The sequence below is a fragment of the Varanus komodoensis genome, unplaced genomic scaffold (genome assembly GCF_004798865.1).
Source record: "Varanus komodoensis strain SLA01 unplaced genomic scaffold, ASM479886v1 scaffold24, whole genome shotgun sequence".
Classification (NCBI taxonomy): domain Eukaryota; kingdom Metazoa; phylum Chordata; class Lepidosauria; order Squamata; family Varanidae; genus Varanus; species Varanus komodoensis.
The window spans coordinates 3,574,498-3,596,218 of NW_025335641.1; the positions used below are offsets into that span (position 1 = coordinate 3,574,498).

General features: G+C 42.3%; 1 protein-coding gene across 4 annotated transcripts in view; it reads right to left on the reverse strand.

Moving 5' to 3' along the window:
- Window positions 1-258: 258 nt before the first annotated feature.
- The window catches only part of TTLL7 (tubulin tyrosine ligase like 7), a 59,469-nt gene continuing 38,006 nt past the window's right edge, over window positions 259-21,721 (reverse strand). For 2 of the 4 annotated variants that reach the window (XM_044432424.1, XM_044432422.1), the window contains exons 16-18: window positions 16,564-16,724; window positions 12,865-13,038; window positions 259-552 (exon numbers count right to left, since the gene is read on the reverse strand). In XM_044432424.1, coding sequence (XP_044288359.1) covers window positions 438-552; window positions 12,865-13,038; window positions 16,564-16,724 — 450 coding nt within the window. In that variant the 3' untranslated portion in view covers window positions 259-437. Of the gene's footprint in view, window positions 553-10,826; window positions 12,490-12,864; window positions 13,039-16,563; window positions 16,725-21,721 lie in introns of those variants that run through there. The other 2 variants (XR_006414946.1, XM_044432423.1) reach the window with 2 other exon arrangements.

The window sequence follows — 21,721 nt, forward strand, 5'->3', positions numbered from 1 at the left end:
ATCAGCCTCCCCACTGGCGTATCAGCCATGATGGAAGGACTCCGCCAGCGGAGCGTTCCGTTGGGGCATCTGTCATGGTGGCAGCATACCTGCTATTCCACTGGCACAGAGGCTTCCACTACATTCTAAAGCCCCCCAGCCAAGGGAGCTTCAGTATAAGATTGCAGCCTTCGTGGCTCAACAGCAAAAAAAAACATCTTTAGTAGGAAGGAATTACTTAGAAACCTAGCAAGATTTGGACATTCACATATCTCTGTAAACATTTTAATAGGTTTATTACATTTCCAGGAAGGTTAACTTGTTTACAGCAAGTTTTTGAGCTATATTATATATACTGTAATAAATATATAACAGTGCTTATGTTCAGTTCCATTGCACATTTGAAAGTGAGAAGAAAAATAAAACAAATTGCCAATTATATCTAACATCCCCATGTCTCATGAGTGGTCGTATCTAGGTGTAAACAAAATAGATCGAGTCATTCCAGATGAGCTACATCCAAAACCGGTGGAAGGTTTCATGATGAACTGCAAAGGTCCTGGCAGTAAATACCTAAAGACAAAAGTTTAGAAAGAAAGAAAAAATCCACAGGTTTTCAGAAAGTATATTCATTACAGTAAAATAAACTTTCCAAAGTGAGAAACTGTGGACAAGGGTTCCATGCATTTGAGGGGCAGGGAGGATGTAAAAACAGCCATGTTGGTCCATGTTAAAAAAAAAAAAAAAGGCCTCAGCCCATCCCTACCCCACCCCACTCACATCGTTAAAACATTACCTTTATTGGCATGGCCTAACAAAGGCGTTACTCTGACGAGGCATCTTTCACTCTGTATGCTACAGTTTCTACACATATTACTCCGTAACACTGGCGTGAGCACATTCTGGGCAGAAGCCAAGCACAGGTTTCGTAAGAGATGAAGTCAGCAGGGTCTCTCCCACCCTTGACTTTGCAACCTCATTCCGCAGTTCCATCTGCGCCGCCCTCCCCTCAGCAACCTGTCTCCTCCCCCAGAAAGGCATGTTTTACGAACGAACTGATGAACGATGAATCTGTGCGTGTCTGTGGGAGGTGTGCCTTATTGATCTTGCCCTGCCTTTCAGTCTCTTCTGATTTTTTAAAAGTTTACTTTATTGCAGATGGTTACTCTTAACAGTGAACTACGCACATACACACACACTACACCGAAAGAAGGCTGTGAGTCAGAGGCTGCCCATGCTTATATGATTGGTCATATAACACAAGGCTGAAGACCCTGATTTTGTTGGATACCAGCACTCATCAGCCACAGACAGCATGGTCAATGGCCAAGGATGGTAGGAGATGTAGTCTTCCAGAAGATACTGGACTACAGCTTCCCTATTGCTAATATAAAGTAACCTATGTAAGTCGTACACTAACATTTCTCTGGCTTTTTTGTTGGGTGCAAACAGCAAGGAATGTGTGAGTCAGTGAAGAATGGAGAAGAATGACCACTCTGAGGGTAGGATTAGGGAAGAATGGTTTTGGTTCTAGGCACCTTCTCCCCCTTGTGTCTTGGTTGTGCACATACAATGGGAGAGCTTGTCATATTACTCTGATGCACACGAATGATCACTTAGAAGAATAAGGAGTACCAGTGGAAAAGAAATGGAATGGCATATGTTTATATGTACCATCACAGGACCTCTAATCTGGAGAAGACTAAGGGTACATTTACACAATTAACATGGTACATCTTTTTGTATCTCCTCCTCCTTACTTATTATTAACATAGGATTGACTGCAGTTGTTTCTTGCAGAGATGGGAAGCATCGGTTTATTGTCTTTCATCCTCTCACAATACAGATGATAGACTAGGTCAAAACTTGCCCAGGGCTATGCAAATGAACTTGACTGCTAAGTAGGGATTTTAACTGAGGTCTTCTTACTTCACAGACAACACCGACTGAATTTACACATAACATCAAACCAAGAATCCTGGCTTGTGTGAAGGAGCAGCAGGCTCATGGAAGCACGTCACTCTTCTGTTCAGGCATGCGGGTAATCTAACCAGGCAGACAGTTTAGCATTCAAAGTGGGATTGTGATTTACTAAGCATTCATAGGAGTGGCTTGAAGCTGATTTGCAAATCTTTTCTGGGTGCAATAAACCATAATCTTGGTGTTGGATGTCATGCTGAGCTGGATATCCCCGCCTGAATTGTTTACCTGCTTGTACAAAAGCAGCAGCTAAGCAGGAGCAGATGGGCTCAGTGCACAAGCGTGCTGTTCATTAGCACTGTGATTTAGTAAGTCATCCCTGAGCATGAGCAGGTTGTTAGGAATAGGCACGTCAAGCCACAGGTTCCATAAACCATAGAAGCCTGGAATGCTTCCAAGCAAGTGCTTTTAATCGTCATTCCAGCCTTGTTACGGCACTGACTTGGCTATTGTTCCCTTTTGTCTTAAAATGCAGAAGCCATTTGTATTCTGAATTAAGTGTGCACTGGTTCCTCCCACTCAGGCTTGGTCCTGCTGCGAGGGCATAGGCAATGAGACCTTGGTCCTGGAGCCAATTCCAGCAAGGTAGTAACCTGGACAGGGGTGGCCAGCCGCTGGGGTTCTCCACACCAGGATTCCTGACTTATCACTATTTGTGAGCGTGGCCACCTTCATTCTGAACTGCTATGGTGCTTTAGGAGACCCAGCATGTGGAAAAGTCCTCAGTCAATGGGTGTTAGGAGTCCAATTAAATGCTAAAATTCCACTGCTGTCTAGGGAACTCAGGCATGCCTGCCTTCCCTGGAATGTGCCCCAGATTCTGCATTTGTTGTATTTCCTTCATACCCCTGAAGAAATCATTGAAGAGCAGAGCAAAACCGAGTATTTTCAGCAATATCACAAGTTGAAGGAGTTCAACACATTTTGCATTGTATTCTTTTTAATGTAAAATTTGCTCTGCATTCAAAACTGCATTTCAGAAGTTTCTGGAAGTGTTAGCTACAATTTTAGGTAAATACTTAACTGCCCAGAGTGCTTCAGCTTTAAGGTGGTAGTAACTAACTAGTAGTAACTAAAGGTGGTAGTAACTAACTAGTAGTAACTAAAAATACTACTAGTACTACTAATACCATTACTACTAACAATTATAATGCAAACACTTGGTTGGCAAAGCTTGCATTTGCTTAGATTTTATCTCTATAAAAGCAGGGGTTTTTTTAATAATTTAAAGTTTTCAGCTGTAATGTACAGACAGAGGAAAGGAATCTCACATTTCACAAAGCTCAATGCAAGGAATACTAACTTTGTGGCATACTAAATTCCTCTATGCCAATTTTAAATATAGGCAGAAATTCAAAGGGGCATTCCACCTACTTATATTCAAAGTGGGACAATTCTAGAAGGATTCTCAATGTGTTGGTCGGGATTCGGCAAACTGTAGCTCTCAGAATTTGGCCTACAAGTTCCTCAATATTTTAACATTGTCTATGTTGGCTAGTAGAGCTGATGGAAGTTGTAGGTCAAAACATTAGGACTACAGATTTCCCATCCCTGATACATATTATTTTTCCGTTGAGCAGGATAAGCCTGAATCGAGGTGGGGGGGGGAGCAATTTTAAAATATGGACAACAAAGTATTTGTTGGCTATAAAACCAAACAAGTCAATTCCACTACTTGACTTGACCAGCTCCTGGAATGCACACATAAAACAAATGCGTGCTGTAGCAGTATCATTTTGAGTCAATCCACACACAAATACCTATTATGTGGGAAGAGCCAGTGACACCAAATGTGCAGGAATTCATCATAATGCATGAATTTTGGGGTTTGCACAGCGCAGTGTTTTTATCTAAGTCTTCCTGTATTTCAGAAATGATTGCCAAACTCACACCTTCTCCCCTAAGAGCCTGGAGAGACTAAGTTTTTTGAAATCAATCAGGCACTTCAAAACATTGTAAATGAAGACATATTCCCTTCAGGTAATTATTTAAAGTTATTAGATTTACACACCACCTTTTTTTTAAAAGATCTCAAAGTGGCTTACATCATTTTCCTCCTGTTCTCAATCTCATCTTCACAACTACCTTGTGAGGTAGGTTCAGCTGAGAGTCTGTGATTGGCCCAAAGTCGCCCACTTGGCTCCATGACCGAGCACAGACCAGAACCCAGATCACCTAAGTCACAGTCCTGCACTATTAATCATTGCATAATACAATACCAAAAAACAAAAACAAAAAACCCAACAATTTTAGCTCCCAGCTGATGCACCTATTCCTACTGTCCTTGAGGTACGCAAGGTGGTAGTGACACATTTATTTATTTAGTTTATATCTTGCCTTTTTTCTTTCCAAAAACTCAAAGTGGTTTGGATAATTCCTCTCCTCCTCTTAATCTTATCCTCACAACAACACTCCTGTGAGGTAGGTTGGGCTGAGAGTCTCAGTGTCCCAAATTCATCCAATGGCTCCATGGCTGAGTGGGGACTAGCATCCAGATCTCCTGAGTCCCAGTCCCACACCCTTAACCATTATACCGTGCTAGCTTCCGTATGTACGTTTTAATGCACACTGACTAGATACCACCTGACATGTCATGACACAGCTCAGTATTCTACTGCCTCATCCCCACCACATGCCGGCACAATGTTGATATTGCTTTTTAAAGTTTTGAAAGCAAGCGGATCACTGCTATAACACATTAGCAATTTCAGAATTCAAATTCCTTTCCCCTGTATTTTCTCACATAATTTTTTAAGAGGACAAGTGGGCTTCTTTCCCCCTTTTATATTACATCTTTTGCTAGAGCAGGACCAAGACAGGGAAGGAGGCCATAGAACTGAGGCACCAAATATTTCCATTACTGAACAAATGAATTCCTGCCTGCATAAAACCCAACCCAGAACCACCATTAACAAACATTGGTGCATTAAACTGAGCTGGGCTGTTTTTTAATGAAGTTGTGACATAACCACCAGCTCATTACCATGATTTTAGCAAACTGCTAATTTGCCATTCATCAATGACTCTCTGATTTATTTGCTTAAAAAACAGGCAATATTAGCAGAAGTCGAACTTGAATAAAATCCTACAAACAATAATTTATCATGGATTGTCTAATAATAACTGTTTAATCTATTTCTCATTACTGATGTACTATAATTGCTTGCAATTATTAGATAAATGCTCCAAAAATACATAAAAATAACACCTAAGTGGAAGCTGCATGACGAGCAATCCGTTATGCTAGAATTGATTACAACTACTGCACATAATAGGGCACACTGTTTAGAAAGTGTTACATCATTGTATGAACCCGAGTGATGAATGGATACTGAGCAAACACTGGAGCAGTCATGATGATTAATCCTACAACATTAGCAGGAAATGCCAGGAGAGCGTATGATAAAGTTAGGCTGTTGCTACCAAAGGTTTCTCATGAATTTACTGTGAACAAAGACCTGTTCTAGAGGGGTGCTGGGTACATCTATGGTCTTCTTTCCATCAGACCAAGTCCAACGAAGTATTTAAAATGGAAGAGGTGCTGTCTAAGGGTGCATTCAAATACAATGAAATACTTTGACAGCCAACTGAATGATCCTATAAATTCAGATGTTGGTGGGTTTGGGAGGAATTTTGCGTTGTGCCAGGCGGGGAGTGGGGAGGAGACATTATTTGTAAAAAGAAGACTGCTTGAAAATGTCTTAACAAGCAGACTTTAATAATTTCATCATGCAGAAATTAACAAGAGGCATATTGTCATGCTTTTTGCCAATAAACAGTGGTTATGTTGCAGTGCGTAAGACAAATTAATTTGATGTGATCATATAATTTCCTTCATTTCAGATGCAGACAAGGTGCTTGTAGCAGGGAGACCAGCCACATGCTATCTCAACAAGTTGCCCTGCCTAGTTAATAAGAGCTAGCTGAGGGCAGATCCAGGGAGAGGTAACTCATCTTTGCATGAAGAGCTGGTTTCTGCTGTCCTTAAGGAGCCAGCAGGGGATCTGATAATTACTGTCTAGTTGCAAATATTCCCCTTTCTAGGTAAAACAGTTGAAAGGATTATGTTGGAGCAACTGCGGGCATTCTTGGAGGATGCTAATTAGACCCACTTTAGTCTGGGTTTCAACCTGGTTACAGGACTGAATCAGCTTTAGTTGTCCTGAAGGAACGACCTTCACTGGACAAGAGACAGGAGGTGGCACAACTTCATGCTACTTGATGTTTCATTCACTTTGGATACAATCAACCATTATATGCTTCTGGAACTTCTCCCTGAGCTAAGCACTAGAGGCACTGAATCACAGTGCTTCTAGCCATGCTTGCAGGATTGACTTCAGAGCATAACACTGAGTGACTATTCCTTGGTCCCCTGGAAACTGAGCTGTGGGTTTCCACAGGGGACCATTCTGTCCCTTAAGTTGTTTAACATCTGTATGAAGCTGCTGGGAGAAGTCACTAGGGAATTGAGAGCCAAGTACCACCAGCTCTATCCTCCCATGAAAAGTGAACCAGAAGAGGTTGTGTAAGTCCTAGATCAGTGTTTGCACTCAGTGATAGGCTGGATGAGGGTCAATAAACTAATGCTGAATCCTGGCAAGATAGAAGACCTGTGGGTGAGTGGACCCCAAGTCGAAAAGACAAGTTATCAGCTGTTCTGGTTGGGGCTGCAGTCTCTCAGAAATATCAGATTCATATTCTGGGGATACTCTTACATTCGTCACTATTGCTGGAACTCCAAGAAACTGCAGCAGCTCAGAGAGCCTTTTAGCTTCTCTAGTTGATTCACTAGCTATAGACTCTTCTGCACAGGGCCAGCTTGGCCACAGTGGTACACACACTAGTAATCTCAAGAATGGATCACTCCATTGTGATCTATTTGGGGCTGTCCCTCAGGCTGCTCTGAAAACTGGCGCTAGTACTAAATAATTTGCTGATGGAATTGCACTGCCAACCTATTTGCTACAGATACAGGTTATATGTTTTAGTACTAGTGTACAAAGCCCTGAATAACGTGGGACTAGGAACTTGAGAAAGAGTCATCTCCCTTACCTACCTGCCCTCATTGGAAGCCATTCTCCTGATGGCGTCACAGGGACATATGCCCAACTACAGTCCGTCAGGAGAAGAGCATTCCCTGTGACAGCCTATTAGTTTTAGCTTTGTAATATTTACCACTCTGGAATCCACCTAAATAGATGGAGAAGTATATAGAAATAATAAATAAATTTTGTTTGAACCTGGCACATTTATCTCTATCCTACCAAACACTTCTTTCTTCCAGGTAATATTAATATATGTTGGAGTGGCAAGGCTTGCTCAACGGAAAATCCACATATGGTAAGCATCAGGTATTTGACAGCCACAAGTAGATGCCCATGAGTGGCAATGGCGCCAGACCACAAGTAAGCAGTGAGCTGCAAAGTGAAGTCAAAGCCTCATGTGGCTCCATAGCCTTGGTCTGACCACCCCTGATATATGTGATACTGAGCGATGCGTTAATGTGACAAAACAAGCAGGTAATTTCAGACACCAAGAAACTGGTGCAACTGTCTCAAACAATCCTGAAATACTTTAAAGACGTTTCAGATTTGCATTTAGTAATCTTATTTGACAAATAAAGAAGGTGCCCCACGCACAAAAAAAAATCAAAGGTAATAGCTAGAGGAATTAAAATGGCAGTTGCTGCTCCAAAGGCTGACGGGTAGCCAGGGCAAAGGTACTGGGGAGCAGAAGATAAGACTCTGCATTGTAGGGCTTTGAAGCTACAAATCATGGTGCTTTCAGATGACACAGGCATCAGCAGCAGTTTTGTGGATCCATTTTGCCAAAGCCACAATATTCTGTGCATATTCTGCACAGAATCACCAACCCAGTAGATGAAAGGCTCCAGCAAGATAGAAGTGAGAAGTAATTTGGGGTTACTAAGTGAGACTGAATTGGAAGAAGAGACTCTGCATATTTTCAAAAAATATGCCAAAAAAGGCTGCCATTTTCAAAATGGCCACATCACACATTACAGTCTTTAAATATGCCTTAGATGCTTTAAGCATACACCTCCCAGTGTAAGTATATTTGCAGCAAAGGTGCATGGTACTGATACACCTACCAAGAAGATGTGACTAAAGTTTTCCATTGAATATATGCATGTTCCATGGCAAACCTGAGCTTGATACTGCTAGTGTGCAAAATAGGTCTCAAACGAAGTGGTTTATGTGCAGGAGGAAAAAGTTCTCCAAAAATGCACACATTCAGAAGTAGTCCTGCCGAATAAATCAGATGAGGCCCTAACCTGTAATAACAGAACTGGAATAAGCACAATAGCCAACCCTTCTGCTCCACTTTTGCAATTAATATAGCACTAGCACAAGCTACCACTAATACGACGTCTGCTGCATAAGCAGGGCAGTAGCTCTGGACACTGCCCAAAATGTGGGGTAAGTAGAGCCACATGGCCGAGAAGAGGTCTACACAGCATTGTCAACTCCAGCTCTTCAGAAACAGCAAGAGATATCTGCAGATTTGCACACATCAGGAAGGGCATTCAAAGAGACAACAAGCCCCCATTTACCCTGTGCCCACATGAAGCTTCAGTTTCTACCAGCACAGATTGATGGACAGCAATGAATCTGACTTAAAATTATACCGAGTAAAGGGCAGTGTGAACTTTCACAAAACCTTCTGACTTTCAAGTTGGGCTGAGTTGATTTAAATCGGGGAGGGGGGATTATTTGATGAACAATGGTGCAAATCTGACTAAAATTATGCTAATTTACCACTACAAGTGTACTCTTAGGCATGTTTAGGCGGGGATAAGTCTTACAGCTCACAGCACAACCCATTCAGTCATGCCAACTAGGGAATGCTGAGCTTTGCAGGACGTCTTCTGCCTAAACTGGGACTGGGCTGGCCGGGGGCTTTGGTTGTGGCTTTGGTTTCATCTGTGGGCTAGCAGTGGATTAAAGTAGGATGTTTTTAGTAGTTTTAATTGTCGGTTTTAGGTTGCTTTTAATTGGTGCATCTCATTGTTTACTATGATGTCGCCTTGGGAACGCGTGGGCGCCGCCATTGGGGTGGTAATGGGCAATGGATGTTATGGCGTTGGGGGGTCTAACAGGTCTGCATAGAAGAAGGAGGGCCAGATGGTTAACACCTGTCCCTCTTTCTGGTTATTCCCCCAGCCGGCAGGTTCCAGGTAGACTTGTCAACTGCCCCCTGGGCCTGTCGGTGCTGCTGCTTAATGCCAGGTCGGTCCAAAATAAGGCAACACTCATCCATGATTCGATCATGGATGAGAGGGCCGACCTGGCTTGCATCACAGAAACCTGGGCGGGTGAGAGGGAGGATGTCGCCCTCTCACAACTGTGCCCACCTGGGTACCTGGTCCAGCACCGACCACACCTGGAGGGGAGGGGAGGGGAGGGGGGGTCACTCTGGTTTATTGAGCTTCTATTTCCCTTGTGGGAATTCTGGGAATTCAGACTGGGAATTCTGTTGGTGTACCGCACACCCTTCTGCCCAACAGACTCCCTGCCTGAGCTCACGGAGACTGTCTCGGACCTGGTGTTGAAGACTCCCAGGATGTTAGTTCTCCTAGAGCGTCCCTGTTAGTTCTCCTAGACCTCTCAGCAGCTTTCGATACCATCAACCATGGTATCCTTCTGAATAGGCTAGCGGGATTGGGAGTTGGAGGCACCGTGTGGCGGTGGTTCCACTCCTATCTCAACGGCCGATTTCAGAAGGTGGTGCTGGGGGCAGTTATGCCATGGAGTTCCACAGGGGTCCATTTTGTCCCCCTTGCTATTCAACATCTACATGAAACCACTGGGAGAGGTCATCTGGAGGTGTGGGCTGCGGAATCATCAGTACGCTGATGATACCCAGCTCTACCTCTCATTTTCCACCAATCCAGGTGAGGCAGTGGCTGTGCTGAACCGGTGCCTGGCCGAGGTAATGGGCTGGATGAGGGCCAATAAACTGAAGCTCAATCCAGACAAGATGGAGGTCCTGTTGGTGGGTGGTTTGGGTGTCGGGATGGGGGACTTGGGCCTTGTCCTAAATGGGGTTGCACTCCCTCTAAGGGACAGGGTTCGCAGCTTAGGAGTGCTTCTCGACCCTGAGCTGTCTCTAGAAGCTCAGGTGACAGCGGTGGCGAGGAGCGCCTTCCTTCAGCTTCGGCTGATCCATCAGCTGCGTCCCTTCCTGGAGAATGACCGCCTGGCGACAGTGACACACGCGTTGGTAACTTCCCGATTAGATTTCTGTAACGCGCTCTACGTGGGGCTACCCTTGAAGACAGTCCAGATACTTCAGTTGGTGCAGAATAGAGCTGCCAGGCTGCTGACGGGGACTAGGCGTTGTTCTCATATAACCCCAGTTCTCTGTCAGCTCCACTGGCTCCCAATTGAACTCTGGGCCCAATTCAAGGTGTTGGTTATGACCTATAAAGCCCTCAACGGCTTGGGACCTGGGTATCTAAAGGAATGCTTGCATCCATATATGCCCTCCCACCCCTTGAGATCAGCAACAGATGCCCTTCTCCGGGAACCCTCTGTGAATGTTATTAGGAGGGTGAATACCTGGAGGAGGGCTTTCTCTGCGGTGGCGCCCCATCTATGGAATGCGCTCCCCAGAGAGGTCCGCCTGGCGCCGTCGTTATTTGTTTTTCGGCACCAGGCTAAGACCTTTTTATGTAAAACTCATTTTAATTGTTAATTTATTTGTATTTATAGGATTTTAAATCTTTTAAGCCGAGATGCACCGGGTTTTAATATTTTTACTTGTATAATTGTTATATTTATGTATTTTTTCTTTGTTGTGAGCTGCCCCGAGGCTTTGTTGCGATGGGGGCGGCATAAAAATGTTTTAAATAAATAAATAAACATGCCTAAGCGTGAACTCTAAATAGAGGGCCTTGTACACTCTACATGTTTGCACCTCTTTGTTCCTGTACTATATGACATATTTTGCATGCCTTAATTTATTTTACCTCCAGATGGGATGAGTGGCATCCAGGGGTGGTGCAGCAACAAGGCTAATTTGTTTATTGTTACATTCACTTCTTGCCATTTTTCCTCTAAGGAGCAGCCCTGCTGAATTGATTCCCCCTCTGCCGCTTTGCACTTGCCAAAGTGAAGAGCTTCATGCAAGCCCACAGGCCAGTGGCAGGGGCAAGAAGCAGCTGGACAGCAGCAACGAAGGGGAGGTGGCAGTGGTCCCCTCTTCCTTGCTCTGGCTTGCCGGAGAGGCTTCTCCAACCTGGAGCCTGCTTTTGCCCCATGTGGCCTCCAACAAGCACAGCCATCACCACTCAGCTACTTCTCACCCTGCCACTCATGTGGGAGGAGCAGCATGAAGCAAGCGACTGTGGTGTGCAGCTCCGACAACTGAGCACCACCACCCAGCTGCTTCCCGCTGTGGCAGTGGGGGAATCAATGAAGCAGTGTTGCTCTCCACAAGTGTCAACCAGATTGCTCCTTCCTGCCACAAAGATCTTTAGGGAAGGAGGCAGGAGAGCATGGGCACCTCTGACAACTGTACCAAATGGCAGCTGACAATAGTGCTCTCTGGTTAGCAGCCTGGCAACAGCGGCACTGGTCCACTCTTGCCAGGAGGCTCTATGGTTTTGGCCTCTGGTTGCTGATGAAAAAGACACCACACCTAGCTCTGGAAGTTGTAGGATGGCCGTCTGGGACACATAGCATCATATTCCCAGACAGAACAATACTTCTTCAGAGCTATCACTGGAGCAAAGCAGCTTCTGAGTGGTATCATTCTTCTAAACTTGGCTAAGGAACAATTAAAGTATGCGCCATCTCAATGGTAGCATTTCTGTGATATTCAAACAGACAGTGATTTATGTGAGGATAAACTTTTCTAAGGAACCAATTTCTACCCATATGTTGCTGCTTCTGAAAAAAATGCAAAAATCTAAGAATGTAAGAGCTCCACTGGATCAGACCAATGTTCCAGATGCTTAAAGCAAATTTCTACTGAACTTTGAGCTAAGGTGACTAGGTAGCCATGGACAGATCTATCTACAAGGAGTAAGTCTAAGTCCAGATTAAATAATTTCAAGTAAACATCTGTGGCTTTCTAGATATTCAGCCCCAACCAGCATGATCAGTGGTCATAGATGATGGGAATTGTAGTTGAGCGAGATCTGGAATATCACAGGCTCCTCAACCCTGGTGGCTAGAAGCTATCTATAAATTAGCTACAATATGGAAGGAGCAATTTTTCATGTGGAAATAGTAATTTTCCTTCTGCTTGTCCTGGCAATCACTGAAAGGTCCGAAAAAGCTCTAAGGAACTGAGATGATTTATAAAGAATCAGGCAAGGCTAATGATGTTGTATTATTCCATTTTGCAAGGTCCAAAATCTTTGAGAAACAATCTTTTTTTTTCCACTTACCAGATTTTCCATATGGTAGAATATTGGCAATTTTGCATCTCTTACTGATCATGACCTTAGCACAGACATCCACAAGTTAACCCAGTGATCAAAAAGCTCCATCTAAGACAACAGTCCTGGCAGAAGAAATTAAGAGGCGAGGATGGGAGTTTTCAGTGCTTTAACCAACCAAAAAGTCCACTTTCCCTTGCTGACTGAATAAAATTTCAGTCAACTGTTTCTACAAGATGTCTCTGGGTTCTGTCTTAATTGAAATGAAAGGGGACAGCTGTCTATTGACACTGGCTTACAGCAACTCAAAATGGCAGAAGCTACAGCTCTACACACCATGGGGTGCAGATTTTTTTTTTTTAAGTTAGTAAGTTTCACAACTTTATATTGCCAAAAATAAAATAAATAAAATAAAAGCATAGTAGCATAGTCAAATCCTTACAATCTTGCATTGCTCTTAGTGCTAGGCGACAGGAATTCAAAATCAATATAGCATATACCTTGAGTCATCCCAGTCTGGGTTTGTTCCAGTGAGGGACCCTCTAGAATCAGAAGAGTATTTGTAAACCACTAGCAGGCACTGTTTACAAAGCTCAACTATTCGTTGGCAACACTGGAGTTGATCCGCAGTCACCGCTTCTGTGCTTTTACTGAATATGGTCTCCCATGAGCTCCTGTTGGCATGGAAACAGACATGACCTCATGTATTCTGTCACAAACAGCAATCTAAAAGCTTTACCACTCTACACAAGAGATTTAGCCATGAAGGAAGAGAAATAATGCATGACCTTGCCCATTTTCAGTAAAGAGCCCACCCTATTTCACCAGATTGTGGGAAATCTAAAATACAAATTAATAGGTTAACCTCCACTTTTGAAAAACTCCATGAGCTAGTTGTTCAGAGAGTGCCTTAAAGTTTCTATGACTGAACTGTTTAGTTTTAGCGGAGAAATGCCTCATTCTTATCCTTTCAAATAGTGTTTAATACAATACAATGCAAGACATTGACCAAAGTTCAACGCAACCTTCTAAAGTCTCTGATGGAGTTTCAAATCATTGTGCACACTTAAAGTGTTACCAGAATGCAGAACTTCATTTGAATAGCTATTCATTTTGATTAGTTGTGAGGGAAACAAAACAAAAACATTTTACTAGAAGATGAATGCAATGTATCTGGCATGGATCACTGTTGCTGAGTTTGTCCCTAAGGAGAACATCCAACATACATTTCACAGGATAACCTTCACTTAGTAAAAGAGAACACTAGATACAAATCGTAAGTGTAGACTGAGCAGTAAATCAACATAGGTTTGCTTAAGTGAGGTTCTGAAATTTGCGTTCTATTCTCACCAACAGAATTCCAATGTACTGAGACAAAGTATATATCTACTTTGGCTGAATGCTTAAACACATTTATCAGAGAGTAATTCCCATTGGACATAGAGGAATTTGTTTATCTGAAACATTTTTAAACTGTACCATCATCCAAAGACAGATCTCAAGATTTTTTTTTATACAAATTCTAAATAATAAGACAACAACCAAACCAAAACTAAACTAAGGGAGTTTTTTGTATTTTTGGTCAGCCCTATTCACAAATAAGAAATTTTAATGGATCTGCCACTTTCTAATTCAGTCCTACTCACACAAGCTCTACTGATAGCCATTGAATCATTGGCGTTCAATAGCACTTTCTGAATTAGCCTGCACTGTTTTTTGTTTTTGGTCTGTAGAACTGTCTTCTACATTCCAAACAGATTTTAAACAGGCAGAGGAATTTTGTGGATTCCTCTGAAATTAGTCCAAACTTTGAATCTAGTCCGAACTTCACCAACTTCCCTCTGTTTCAGGGCATGTTTGGGATGGTGCTGACCGACCATCTCTTGCAAGGTAATGCACTCTTGTTCCCATATTCAAAGCTGTTGTAGCATAAAGCAACAAACATCACATACTATATACAGTAACCCACTTCAGACAGGCAATCCTACCTCTGTCTGATAACCTAGTCTTTTGCCTGTCCATGCAGTCCTTCTCCTTTCCCCTTCCCTACACACTGCAGTTAAACCCTTTTTTCATAGTTCCCTATTTTGTCTGAACAAAAAAATTGTGGTTATGAGGCATGAAACAAGCTAGGATTATATTCAAAATTGATTTAACCAAACTGAATTAACCACACCTTCCCGGTTTGCACAAAACTATGGTTAACTGGAGGCATCTTAGTTTAATTGCTGTGTTATAGCAACAGATAGAAGAAGGGGCTGCATCAGCGGACAAAAGCCTTATGATTATCCCAGCTCATTTAGCCTAAGAACAGTCAATTCCCTTCCACTGCAGCTCTCTCTAAAACTTTGAAGTGCTGGGGGAGCAGGGGGGCGAATAACAATTTGCAGATGGTGCTCTGGGGTTCGCTTTCATTTCATATGATTTCTGGAAAGAAAGAATAGTCAGGGCTTCTAGCAAAATTCCCTGTGTGAGGCATTTATTCTGTGCTCATGATACTTCAGTCATGGGTGTTTGTGGGCTTTTTCCATGATGCTGTCATCTTCCAGGGCCTCTCCTACACTTCACACTTTTTTTAGAGTGAGGAACATCAGCTATTAAAGTGGCAAAAAGCCTTGTGAAAAGTCACAAATCCACTATATTGCAACTATGCCACAGCACTGTTTTGTAGTTAAATAATAGAATATACAGAGAGTCAGAAAAATATAAATACCAGGGGGGAAAACAAGTAAAGGATGTATTTCTCCTCCTGCAATGAACGGAAAAAAGCTTCAGTAGAGGATTAAACCTCTCATATAGAGAAGCCCTCAAATTGTAGTGGGCTAGAAGTGCATAGTCTACAGATAAAGGATAAAGATGTTTCTTAATATAGCGAAGAAAGGGTATCCAATTTTCTACTCCTCTGTCTTGTGTTTATTTAAACATACATTTAAGTCACTTACACAACTATACAGAAAGTATATACACTATACATACAAAGTAAAAGCAACATCCAAAAAGGAGTACCAATAAACATTAATTCTTATGTTAGGGAGATTGTTGTCTATCAGTTAATAATATCTTCTGACTTGTAGTTCAGAAACCTGGACTAGCTGTACTAGAAGCAAGGTGCTAGGTGGCAAGGAATTGCAGTGGGCACTTTTATGAAAGATCTTTAATTATTGTCAGATTTTGGCTGATCACTTTCTCATGGTTCAAAAACGTTCCCCCCGCCACCCTGGGCTTAAGAATTGTGGAGATTTGCTCCTTTCTCCAGTATGCACCTTCCAAAACTATTGCTTTGTACACCTTCCAAAACTATTTGCATTACAGCACTACATTCTGCAGATCAAACTACAGGAGCAGCTACTGTCATTAAAAATATAACAATTCAGTATCCTTCTTTCTAATGAAATATTGTTTTAAATACTGCATCAGCAGAGCAGCAAAATCTCTTTGGTGTTTGTTAAAAGACTGAAGAAATTTAGAGAAAGAAAGAAAGAATGAGAGAGACAAAGTGACTGAAATTCTTGCTTTGCTTGAAGTCCAGCTCCTTAAAAATCATTCATCCAACCACAAAGTGTCAACATCTGATTACTTTAAGCACCATGGCAGATCCAGATGCATAAGCAAATTTAAGGATATTATCTCAGATGTTGCCCAGAAAAGTGTTATTTTCTGCATCTGTATATTACATCGGAAAGTAACAGTGATCAGGATTACCATTTAATGTTGAAAGAAAAATGGCTCTTACATAAACTTTCTTTCTTGTTCTGTCTCTCTCACACATACACAAACACATTTTAAAAATTCAGAAAAGACAGATGCAAACACATTATTAGCATCACTTGTGCAAACACTGTTGAGTTTAAGTTACATATTGCATTTATGCTGTGAACAGAGGATCCTTCCAAGGCAACTCCATTAGGTTGCAAATATATGGCAGCAAAGAAACATAATATGCCAGTCTTTCTGATTTCGATTCTAAATTTCTGTCAAAGAGAAGGAGGATCCTTATATATTCAAGTATGACCAACCTTATCAAAGCCATCATCTTCCTGCTGCCAGGAGCGTGGAGAAAAATATCCTGAGGAACCTTAGATCAGTAAAACCAGTACTAAATAGGAGAAAAACAAACCTACAGTAGTGACAGAAATAAAGGACGGCATTTTTAGTTGAGGAAAACCACAAGAGTCTCTAGATACATGTACACCTCTTACCCTGAATTGCAGAAACAGTTCCACAGCCCCTGGCCATGGCTCCACAGCAGGCGATTAAACACACGGTTAAAAAGTCGGTACAAATGTAAACATTCAACATCTGAAACTCTCCAGATACGCTGCAGAACGGAACGAATGCTTGCTTTCACAATGTCTAAAACCTAGGAAAGTATTACATTAGGCAAAAGGAAAAACAAATTAGGGCTATATTTTTTTAAAAAAACCCTTTAAAAACAGTGTCAATAAGCATTGAGGAAGAGACAGTAAGGCTGGTTTTAAAATTTGGCATGTTGGTACATGTTCTACTAAATACCTAAAATGAAAAACATTTTACAATCAAATGATATCAGGCAAAATTTTTACTAGGAACATGAATATTTATTCTCACCCCTTTTTAAAAGATATAATTAAATAATTATGGAATAAATACGGAATAAAAATACACAGATTTCAACTGTGTTTGAACACATTTTCTCTGAAGTTTGCCCCAGAATTTTCTGTATAATAGTCACCCGCACTACAGTGAGCAGCTGTGAGCTTCCTTCCTATGTCCTGCTGAAATTTATCATTTTCTCTTAAAGACTGGGTGTAAGGTCCATGTTGTGGGCAGTAGGCATGGATGGGCAGAACGCTGGGACCAGGGCCCTGGGGCTAATTGGGTTTCAGAAACAAGAACAGGGTGAGAGTCTGAGGTCACCGCCAGGGGGAAACACACAGTCCAGCAACACACAGAAAAGTAGCACAGTCCACAAAAAGTCAAGTATTGGGAGGGGGTCACATTTGGTAGTACATGAGGCTAGGGCAGAAGGGCACAGGCACCTGGGGAGGCAGAGTCAGCTGGAAACAGGGGCAGGGGCAGACTGGAGCGAGCAGGAACACACAGAAGCAGTGGAGGAGCGCAAGAGAGTCAGAGACAGCTTGTGTGCAGAGAGACCTTTTATGGTGGTCTCCAGGGCCTCCCGCCACACTGCATAATTGCCTTTCTGCAGTTCCCTGCAAGCTCCTGCAGAGGTGTTCCTTGTGCTGCACTCACTTGCAGGGTTAGCCAGGCCCTGGTCCTGATACCGGGACCAGAGGGACTCTATTCTTCCTGCTTGCAGCTGAAACCAGATAGGTACAGCACAGATTATCTAGAACTCTGTGATGTCATGAAAAGCATTACAGGCATGGTAGATTTTTTTTACCATTGTTAGTCTGTCATGTTGTCCAAGTCCAGTTGTGCCATTTCTCCCTATTGAGCCTGGTTTTTAGAAACTATGATAAAAAACAATGGCTTGTTCTATAGTTTCTCTGTACCACTATGATCTGTCATATTGTCAAAACCCAGGAATGTGGTTCTCATAGTCCTGGTATAAAACTACCACAGAGTCCTCTGGAAAGAGTGGACACTGCAGGAACTACTCTAGCCATGCAGCCTCTATGTGTGGACCAATGAGGAAAAGTCAGTTGACATAGGTAGACAGTGATGCACCTTGGGACTGAATTCCAGGCACAATGGCTTATAGGATATAAGCCCCTGAATGCAGTGGCCCTTTTTAATACTATTATTATAAAGGTTTCAATTTGTTAGTGTTTTAATAGGTTTTTAATGTGTTTTATTATGTGTTAATATGTTTAGTGTATTGTAAGCTGCCAAAGAAGGCCTTGGCAGTTACAGGCAGCCTATAAATATGTATAGACAGACAGACAGACAGACAGACAGACAGACAGACAGATGGGTAAATATCAACTGTAGGTGGGCTGAGTAGTGGTGATGGAAAACATGATACAGTAGAAGCCACCTGATGATCTGTCAGGTAGATCATGGTAAAAAAACCGCAAACCATGGTAACCATTGACGGTTGCTTGCCATGTTGTCTGAATTCAGCCAATATTTCCCAGGGGATTTGAATCAGCGTAAAAATGCATTTCATTCCAGCCTCAATTCAAGAGTCTGGTTTTAACCTATAACAGGACTGCTATACCTGTCTAAGTGCCTCTCTTACCCATGATCTACCCAGACAACACGCTGTGGTCTTCCTCCAAGTTCTAGCGTCAAGGGACGCTTGGTGAGTGGCTACGAGAGGGAGGGCTTTCTCTGCGGTGGTCCTCACTTATGGATCAGCCTCCACACTGCAGCCCAGCTGGCATTGAATCTTTTATCATTTCAGCACCCGGTTAAGACAGCTTTCTTCTCTGCAGCCTTTAAAGACCTGTTTGGCCACTCAAGGGCTTAAAGAGGATCTCCAGGTGTTTCACAGAGTCATTCTTTTGCTATTGTCTGTTTTTATCATCTGCTCTTAGCAATTTTAAACTTTTCATTTATGGTATTTTTATTGTCTGTAATTATGGACTGCTGTAAACTGCCCAGAGAACTTCGGCTGTGGGGCAATCTAGAATGAAATGAATACTAGCTACTACTACTGCAAGAGTACATGAGCCAGTTATCCTAACATTCAGGATGAACGTTTTAAATTACAACTGAAGCCACCTGTTTGGGGCCTTTTTCCACAAATATGATTTGTATTTAAAGAAATTCATAACCCTGACATGCAAAGTATTTCTACCTTCCTTGTGCATGCTGTGTTATTTACAACTCAGTTACAGTAATATCTTGAGGGCTGATTTCTATGACTAAGTGACATGAGGCAGATGCTTTAAAGCAATGTGCAGCTACTTCCACATAGAAACCAGCCCTCTGGATACATACAGAGCCTTGGAAGACAAATTAAAACTATTCACATGAAACCAACTCTCTCTGCCTTAGGACAGCGAAACTACTTTATTCAAATTCATTTCAGTGTTGACTACAAGTCACTGACTCTTCTTGCTGCAATTAACTTATCAATTCCAATCTTCTGTAAATGAGGGTTAGCGGTTCATAGGCTAATTGCTAGATCAACAGCTTCCACTCAACATCAGAATGTGAAACTGTAAGCATAAGATGATTGTGAGGACTATTTTGTGGCTTTAAGGCTAATTATGGATGAATTAAACTAAATACTGATTTCAAGAATAGCTTATTTAGGAAGGCACATACAGCAAAAAAGGAGCTGCAAATAAATATTGCTTAACTCCTTGCATTGATTAAGGGTACACAGACATCATTGGTAACGTGATTCAGAATACTTTAGAATTTAGGTTTATAAAGATAAAAACGTTTCACCATCTTTGTTATCATATTTAGCACTGTGATTTCTCTCTTCTCTCATAGGCGACAAAGACAACATGTATTTTGCTTCAACCATGGAAGAACAATTGTACATAAGACACATGAGTTTTTTATCAGTCTAATTACCTGACAGATTTTTTTAAAGTCCCATTTTGCTGCAAATTGCAGATTCTAGCCAAGCTAATACCCACAATCAGGCAGCAAAGACACAAAGGAAAAGTTCTCAGACATCTTTATGTACTCACTCATGAAGAACAGCCCCCATGCATCGAGTATGGGCCTACAGAAGAACACCTTCCAGATATAATCTGTCTACAGTTTCACAAGAGACAGATTGAGAGATGATTGTGTCTACTTGCACACTCCTTTACAGGATTAAGCTGTAGCTCATATTAAAGGTAAGTGAAAGAGGGTATAAAGGTCCCAAGGCTTGCAGCCACAACTACCACTTGTGCATCCTAGCCTAAAGACCGTAAGAGAATCATCCTCTAGTTATTCTAGATTGCAATATGTCCCTTGTATAGCTCCCAGCTAGTCAAATGCCACTACCTTTTATCCAAGCATTTTCAATACATTCAAATGAACATTCCCTTTAGTTACGATATTGATACCACCAAGTGATGGAGCTTGTCTGTGTTTTATATTTTATGAGAGGGGCACAGAACTGATTCAGGTAGGGAGCCAAACTTTGCTCCTTTGAGCCCTCCAAAGGATGTTTGAGGTTGGTGTGTGTGCTTCCTCCTGCTGATGTCAATGCCTTACCCCAGGACCTCTCTCATCGTGAATGAAATGACTCTGCCAGCACTGGGATGAGCAGCCCGTCTGGTGTCAGCTGAATCCTTAGCTGGTGCACATCATGCAAAGCCACTTAGCCAGGTCTAGGAAGAGAGGCTGCTCCTCTTGGTGCCAACCGAATCCCCAGCTGCCCACATCTCTTCAGAACTTCAGGGATTCCTCTGAAGGGCACTGCTTGGAGACAAGCCCCACCCTGCCCTCGGTGGAAGCCAAGAAAGCTCCATGGCATGGCTGAAGATTCTGCATTCATGTTTCATGCAATTTTTGGCATGGTCCTTAACCCAAACCTTTAAAAATGCTTTCAGGTATATTTGTTACTGCCACCTGCTCTTTCATTTTCCTTTGGAAGTACCATTTTGGCCTCTGCTGGCCTACAAAATACTGGAGTTCAGATCAGGTTGAGCCTAGTACTGATGGATCACTTTTGGAAAGCCCAAGGGTACAATGTTAGTTCTAACACATAAGCCAAAACGATCCTGACTGCTCAGAGAGGTTATGATTAAACACAGAACGAAGCCTCCAGTCAGCAGCTGCTGCCGGAAAAAGAACCCCGGAGCTGCAGGTAATGTTGCCCACTCAAGTCATCAGCTGAACAAGACAAGCACATTTGCAGAAGTGCCACGTTTCTTTCTGATGATCTAGTATTTCATCTTGACCTGTTCTGTGTGTCCAGAGTACCATTCACATTTGTCAATGGAAGAAAGCAGGTGGACTTGCAGGGAAGGGGTTGTTTTTTAATAACTTATGAGATCAAGACAGACTGGGGTGATTTTAAGAACATCAGTGGACAGGAACTGGTGTGAAAAGAGAATTCTGAGGGACCACAGAGCAATGGAGAAACTGCATGATCACTGAAATACTGTGACTTCTCAACATCCTAGGTTTAAGGACAACGATCCATGCCTACATACATTCAGACTGCAATTCCCTGGAGCAAAGGAACTATCATTTGCTTATATTGTTGTGTAAAGTGCCATGTGCATTGCTGACCGTGATTAGGATTGACCACTGGACCATAGCTCACTTTGAATATTTTCTGGCTTGATCCTGACAGGCCTGCAAAAAGGCAGTGCCAAGAGGATGAAATGTGGCCAGACAAAATTCAGTAGGAGAAATAAGGTGTTTAACTTTAGGAGGCCTGCTCTAAGTTTTGTTATGCAAAACTTGTTATGCAACCTTGCTTTAAGAGTTGTTTTTTACAAAATGTTCTTT